General features: G+C 38.2%; 1 protein-coding gene and 1 pseudogene across 1 annotated transcript; one reads left to right on the top strand and one right to left on the bottom strand.

Moving 5' to 3' along the window:
- The first annotated feature begins 1,439 nt into the window (after nt 1-1,439).
- Nucleotides 1,440-3,291, top strand: LOC120118779 (annotated as a pseudogene).
- A 562-nt stretch (nt 3,292-3,853) lies between these two features.
- LOC120118395 (serine/threonine-protein kinase STY13-like) lies at nt 3,854-6,898 on the bottom strand. The gene is made up of 6 exons (XM_039138429.1): nt 6,311-6,898; nt 5,650-5,771; nt 5,040-5,236; nt 4,597-4,771; nt 4,269-4,403; nt 3,854-4,095 (listed from the first exon to the last, which is right to left on the bottom strand). Exons 1-6 carry the CDS (start codon nt 6,645-6,647, stop codon nt 3,889-3,891), a joined length of 1,173 nt encoding a protein of 390 aa, XP_038994360.1. The 5' UTR covers nt 6,648-6,898; the 3' UTR covers nt 3,854-3,888.
- Between the last annotated feature and the right edge of the window lie 662 nt (nt 6,899-7,560).

The following is a 7,560-nucleotide window of genomic DNA, read 5'->3' as shown; positions in this document are numbered from 1 at the left end:
AGGCAAGAAACAAGAAAACAATGTCTTGTATTACAACAGTCAAAGTGTTATCCATCTAGTAAAGAATCCATCTTTTCATTCCAGGACGAAGCACATACAATTACGGTATCATTTTATCCGGTCTCTTCTGGAAGATGGGATTTTGAAACTTGAAAAGATTAGTGGAGCTCAAAATCCGACAGACATGTTGACAAAGACGGTGACCACAAACAAACTGAAGTTGTGTTCAACTTCAGTTGGCTTGCTAGAGTAACAAGACCAGAAATGTTGTTGCATCGATCGAGATGTGAAGACATATTAAAATCAGTCTTCAAGTGGAAGATTGTAAAGTCAAAAGGTGATGAAATGGGGGGCACCGCCTAAGCATTTTTCAACAAATGATTGGCACCGCCAAACGAACAATTCAAAGGTGGGTTGCCTAATTGTTTGAAAATAGTAATGGATAAATCATACATTCAACCATTGTATTTTAGGGTAATTATAGAATTAGTCCCTAAGCTTCAACTATAAATACCCTAGCTCATTTAACTTCAAAATCATCCCAAAATCATTTCTTTCTCCCAATACTAGAGAGCTTTCTTATGAGTAGTGAGTATTTTGTAAACACATGTAAATTTTCTCTCTAGTAAAAGATCTGCAGCAGTCTGGAGACGTAGGCATAATTGGCTGAACTCCGTTATCAATTTCGGGTATTATTTTTCCACTTTTATTTTGCATTCTCACTAATCTGGTTATAAGGAAATTACTCGTACTCGGTTTATTTCCCAACAGGACACCATGTGGGAGAAAGAACGCAGTTATAGCTCTGTTTGGACTCATTTTATATCCCGGAAACCGTCAAAGGGTCATTGATGCCGGAACCATCCCATTTTTCCTGGATATCCTAGCTTCATCAGACAAACACGAGATCATCACGAATTCAGTAGTGTTTCTCGCAACCTTGGCAGAGAGTTCCGCGATTCTCTGGGCTTCATCTTTGCCTTTAATAACAAGGATTTTGCAATCTTCAACATCTCAAGTGGCGAAGGAGCATTGTGTTTCCATCTTACTATGTTGCTGTAACAGGGATGGTGACGAGGCCATCTTACTAAGGATCCTTCGGTTATGAACTCCCTGTACTCGCTTACGACGGATGGCACAACTAAGGCAAGCAAGAAAGCTCGCTCACTTATCAAGATTCTTCACAAGTTTCATGAAACAATCTCATCTAGACAAGGGTGTCAAGCGTATACACATGAACAGTTAGTTCATGTCTGGTAGAAGTGATCAAGGGCTGTTTTCATTTTGTACTTGTAAATATATACTTATGGTCGTTAAGATTTGAATCTTGAGACATTAGCTCCATTTTTGCAGGAGCTAATGACTATATCTTTATCATTATATCGGTTACTTTTATTATGAAGTGGAAATTTTGTAATTTAAGAAAAATATTTAATCACATGTTAACAGACAAGCACCATCTGAAGGTTTCTGTATCGGATACTGAAGCTGCAATTATTCCGCTCTTAAAGTCCCCTGATGTAATGGAAGATGATTGTTCCAACGGCATCAACGGTTTTTTGTTAGCAATTGTTATAAAATTTTCATTATACATAAAACGATGACAGATTAACCAACCCAAACGTACAATGGACAGCCCTGTCTACGTAGAAGAAATCCCCGATGAGTTCTTGTCGAACACCTTATTCTAGACGAACTCAGTTCTGAACTGCACCGTAGTGCTTTGAGTGGGATCCTTCAGCAGCAGTTTTTTAGCGTATAAGATTATAAGAAAGTTGAAGATAGAAACGAAGAAGAGACTAAGGGGGCTCTGGAGAAGGAGAATGGGACGACATCCTCGCTTAATGGATGTTTAGAGAGTAATTGTGATGATAATGTTCCTGTGGATATATATGAATACGACCAAGCTTTACTTGGCTTGTGCTGCTGTTCGCCCGAGCCAGGTCAAGCGTAAGTGTTTATTATACGCATTTACGTGTGTTTGTACGATGAGAAAAGGTGTTTTTTATCTAATGTATAAAACCTATCTTTCACGTTGTTTTTTATCTTTAGCTAAAAGGACCTCGAGTTCCCTTTCACTCTTTAAACCGTATGACTCTTGGTATGCTATATATATACATATCAAACAGGCATCCTTTGTAATACCCCAAGACTCTGCTGTTGGAGCCGACAGTGATCTCAGGTCGGGATCCAAAGCTACTTCTAAAAGTTTTAAAATCTTCACTACATCACTGAAGCTTCTTATGTGCAGCTGTTCTTCCTGCCGTCTTCATTGCGGCAGTGTGCATAATAATTGTGTTTCATTGTTATATATAGGTGCTGGTGATAAAGACTGTTATGCACCGGTGGGATATCCTTCCTTTCTCAATGGACGAAAGAAGTGTGGAGCTCGGGTGAGGTCAAGCACAAGCGGATCATTGAGAGAAATGCCGGAAGAAGTTTCTGTATGAGAAAACGGAACAATGGAGAACATGGATCCTTCTGGCGCAAAACGTGCCAGAAGGTAACCGTTTTGCGCCAGAAGGTAACCGTTGCTTATCCTTTCTCTTCAACATTGTCAACAGGTTCTCAATTCTCAATGAATGCTTGTTGGTAATTGAATATTTTATGATGCACTCGACGTTCAAACATTATCCATATAGCTTCTTGAAAATTTATACTTTGTTGAGTTCTATTCTCACAGATTGATGGTGGGTTTAGGATGCTACCAAATCGAGAGTATGCTAGTAGTGCTAGATGGAGAAAGCAGGCTCAATTGACCAAACTCGGTTCCTCTGTTTGTTACTGGTGTTTCCCTCATTGTCTTACCGTGCCCCCTTTCTATAGAAATCGTAATCCGTCATTAAATGTAGGTTGCTCAATTAAGAGTGGAAAAGGCAACCTTACTGGGGACATACGCCAGAAGTAAACAAAGCAGCTGTCGACAACAGAGTTACCTGCATTTCTTGCTACAAACTGGTCGAAATTTTGGCTGATCTGAGTCACCTGCGTTTGATATGACATGCAAACCATAACTTTTAGAGATCTTTGTATGCATGATGTAGTTGATATCTGTTCTTAATACTACGCACATTGGTGAAAACCCTTTTCAAGGTGAAAATGACTGAATGTTAGGTAATCAGAGTCATCGGTTTCAACCCTGTGCTCTTTGCATCACCCGAGATATCGACAATGAGCATGTCATCATTCAATGGAAGTCCCTATGATAAGTCCACAGATGCTGCTGTTCCCATGCAAGACGGCCTGAATCAGCTTGTATATCAGGCTGCTGCAGACAATCATATGACCTGAAAACCAATAATGACTTTTTACTTTAATATATTCCTTTACATGGATGACTTTGATCAAGTTAAAATGTAAAACAAAAAAAATATCTTTTCATTATATAACATGTATTGTCTGTTACTGTTATACTATAACCTTACAATCTAAGCAAAATCAAGTTTGATTATACTAATCATTAGTTTAGCATCTAGCGAGTAATCTTATGAAAGAGAAAGTGCAGGCAACGTGATTGTATAGACGAACTAAACTTGAATTCTAATGTAGATCAACTTTAATAATGCTTAGTTATTAAGTCTACTATTTAAAGAGTGTTCTTACAGACAGGGAGGGGCCAGTCCCACCCAGACCGACAAATATAAAAAAGACACATATATTGAGATGGAACCTCTAAAAAATTAAAAGAGAAAATAGCGAAGGAAACAGCTTTACAATCGTTCAACAAAGTGGAATATGGCATCGCTTCTAAGTCCACTTGTTCCTCTTGGCTTGGCTTGGCTTGGATTGTCTGTTTTGTTTCCGTTATAATACAAACTAGACTTGTTTAAATTTTTAAACAACAATCTTGCAGTCTTTTTTTATCTATATGCATTAGGAGTAGATCTTTTAAGGCCCTCGATACCTCCGGAAGCAAAGGCAGCTCTGCTGTTGATCAATAGGAATCATACCTCCCCCTTTGGATGTGTCTATTGCCTCCAACATTGAAACTACCTCGTCCATTTCAGGTCGCTTGTCGGGGTTTGCGTCCCAACATTGTTTCATTACGTTTGCAAGAGAGCTGGGGCAACATCTTGGTATATCCGGTCTCAAATTCTGTGGTTTCAATGTGAGGATAATTAGAAACAATGCTAGCGAGAGTAAGATACAACCATGTATCCTACATGAACATAACTGGATAAGTATCGGAAATGTAAATTAGCAATGAGAAGGGGGAGGGAACAATAATGGTCTACTCTACGGAGGGAAAGAAAGCAAAGTTAATATACCTGACGAACCACAGCCGAGGTCACTTCAGCGAAACTAAGGTCAGGATATGGCATGTCACAACAATAAATCTCCCACAAACATATCCCGAAGCTGTACACATCACATTTCCTATTATATGGGTTGCCATTGAGAACCTGAAAGCTCTTCCACTTAATGAGTAACTAATAAATTAAACCACATTTCTTTTACTCTTTTCTTTCGCTTTCAGTCTAGTTAGCTGAACAATTATGTCAGATGCAGAACCAATACATTAATGAAATAGCTCCAAAGTTAAAACTTGCCATCGGTATGAAAAATGGTAAACCAAAATAACAATAGCATCCATACCTCTGGAGCCATGTAGCCAAGGGTTCCAGTCTCTCCAGTCATGTCATTAGGATTCGAAGCTTCCACGCGAGCAACTCCAAAATCAGCAATCTTCACAGTACGTGTCTTGTCTAATAACATGTTCTCCGTCTTTACATCTCTGTGAACTATCTTCTGTGAATGTAGGTAACATAACCTACAAAATAATAGGTAGATAAATGGCTGTCCCTTGTTCCCATATGTAATGGGGTAAGGGGGAGGTAATATAGTAGGCTGCCCCCAACACCAGGTTGAGAGCAGCTTCCGTAGAAGACCTCAAGGTAGATAGATCCCTCTTTTAAGTCTAAAGGTCGAGAAAAATATAAGATGTATACTCTATGCTCAAGCTCGAGCAGTAAAAGAACCATACACAATAAAGAAAAGAAACTAAAAATAGAAAATGGGAGATGAATATGTTAAATTACCCTCTTGCAAGATCAATAGAAAGTTGAACAACCACTTTGAAAGCTAACTTCCTTCTCCTGTTCTTTATAAGATAAGATTTCAGAGCACCGCCGGGAAGATATTCCACAACAACACAACACACACTATTTGGCAAGCTGATTTGGCCATTCTCGGTTTGTATCTGTAGCCCTGATGAGCCCATTGTTGCCCCTATAAACTGGAAAGCATAAACCAGAATTCGTAAGAATAAGAAACTACATAGAAGTTAAGTGACTGCTAAAATAGTATAGTTACAAGTCATGTGTCTTTTCAGATATATATTCAGTTTGTTGGGAAGTTAATCTCGGTCAAGCATTAATTCATGGGTTCGTCCTGTTTGGGGCTGAAGGTGTTTGGAGAGTTCCAATATGGTGCCAGAAACAGGTGATGCCTTAACTTTATAGACATTAATCTTGTGAGGAAATTAACAGCAATACTGGTGAGCTTTTAGTCATGGTTGCATAAGAAAATCTTCAAGCATTTATGTATAGATCTTGTTAACAAAAGATCCAATCGCAAATGTCATCACGAATAAAAGGGAAGGGGGGAAATACAAAAGAATAAAACATATCTTCTTAAGTAGAAATTGACCTTAGTAACATTGGGATGCTCAAGTTTATGCCAGACAGCAACTTCTTGGGAAAAGGCTGCCCTTAGTGCAGTAATCTCTGCTTCCGTCCTGTGGCCCTCCTCACCCCAGTCCAGCAGCTTCACTGAACACGAAAACGCATTGTAGTAAAACAAATCATCTTGGTAATAAGATCAAATCCAATCCATGAAATACATCATATGTTGGCTGCCATTAGAGTGATTACCATAACCAGCAAATAACATATTAGAACAGAATAATTCTTCCCGTTCCTTGTTAATCCGACATGAAATAATGTAATAATTACAAGCTAGGATCACATGAAAGTTGTTGATGGAACCAAGAAATTCAATCCCATCCCACGTATAGTCACGGACTACCTAAGACTTACATAACAGTCGAATGCATAGAAATAGACTAAATGGATGATGATCTAAATGAATAACCCATAGAAACATAGCATCACTGAAGCTAATGAACTATGAAATGGACTTGAAGAAACAATTAGAGAACCCAAAATTGCACCAAAAAACTAGAGTAAAGCCTTAGTGAAAAAAAAAATCTGGTTGAATGTAGATCATCTAAGTAGCAGTCTAAGTCAATTCATTTAAAAGGATCCAAGGACAAAACTAATAAGGAAAAGGGATTCATTTAGAATCAGACCAGCAACATCCAGATCGTCATAGATGCCACGATGAACAGTGCCAAAGGTACCGCGAGCAATGACAGATTTGATGATGAGCTTGGAAGGGTCAATCTCCCACTCCAGTCTCTCCCTCTTGGCCAAAGCTGCAGGCTGGTCAGAGTTACTCCGAGAAAGCCTGAGCTTTCCATCATCAAGAGCAACATGATCACCATCGCCATCAGCATCATCTTTCTTACGCTTGGTGCCGTCACTGGTCCAAACCCTGTTGAGGTGCTTCTCCAGCTGCTCATCCAAGCTCTTCAGATCAATCTGATCTGCTCTCACGAACCCATCACCGCCTTCCTTCGAACTCATTGAAAAGGCTGAAACTTTGTGCTCAAAAACAGTGGGAAATGAGGGGAGATTGGTTAATAAGTAGCGATTGATTGCTTTTTAGTCCATGTTGTTTGATGTGGTAGAAGAAGAAGAAGAAGAAAGAAGAGAAACGGAGAGTTTGTTGAGTTTGATCCAAAACCAAACGCAATAATCCATGTGGGCACATGGAATAGCCCGAACACAACGTGTAACTGACCCACTACGGTCTGCTCTTCTTACTCCCTCAAATTCCTCGTTTACTGTTTCTTTTTTCTCAGTATTAACATATTCATACTATGCCATATGATATATTATATAAAATAGAATTATTTATTAATTTAACGATTTAAGGTATCAAAATTTAATATTATAAATATGATAAGTTAAATTTAAAAAATATTTTTATAATAATTAATTAAATTAATAAGACATTGAAGCATGAACTAGGTATGTAAACTGTATTTTTGTCTATTATATGTATATGTACGTTTTGTATAAAATTCAGTACGTAGTCCTTCACAATTGTCTACCTATCTGTCGGTCCAAAAATATTGCCAAATGTTGTCCCTTTTCATTATTTAGCTTTTTATTATTATTAGCAAGCGTGCCGTATTACAATATCACCACAATTACATTTATGTATTGATTTATCGACACTGATGTGCACACACACGTAATTTTTGGCCAAGTGAGTATCAAAAGAATAAAGTAGTTTTTGGCACGTTCAAAACTGGGTTTAAGAAGTTAACTTTATTCAAATATGTTAACATTCTTTATAAAATAAATTTAAGGTTGAAGAGGAATTTATTGTCGGAGCTAGAGATGGGAGAGATTAGTGTATAATACTAGCAAGCCAATATGTGTATGGTAGATGTAGGGCCCAAGTGGTTGGGCCGAGATATAAATATATGTG

This window comes from Hibiscus syriacus, unplaced genomic scaffold (assembly GCF_006381635.1).
Source record: "Hibiscus syriacus cultivar Baekdansim isolate YM2019G1 unplaced genomic scaffold, ASM638163v2 tig00110328_pilon, whole genome shotgun sequence".
Classification (NCBI taxonomy): Eukaryota; Viridiplantae; Streptophyta; class Magnoliopsida; order Malvales; family Malvaceae; genus Hibiscus; species Hibiscus syriacus.
Note: the sequence above shows the minus strand (reverse complement) of the source record. Positions and strands in the feature narration are given on the sequence as shown.

What these genes read in the sequence shown, in the direction of transcription:
- LOC120118395 (XM_039138429.1), bottom strand. Translation starts at nt 6,647, where the DNA reads ATGAGTTCGAAGGAAGGCGGTGATGGGTTCGTGAGAGCAGATCAGATT. An exon ending in AGCATCCCAATGTTACTAAG is followed by an intron (nt 5,237 to 5,649) that starts GTCAATTTCTAC and finishes TATGCTTTCCAG; the next exon opens with TTTATAGGGGCAACAATGGG. An exon ending in TCTATTGATCTTGCAAGAGG is followed by an intron (nt 4,772 to 5,039) that starts GTAATTTAACAT and finishes ATTATTTTGTAG; the next exon opens with GTTATGTTACCTACATTCAC.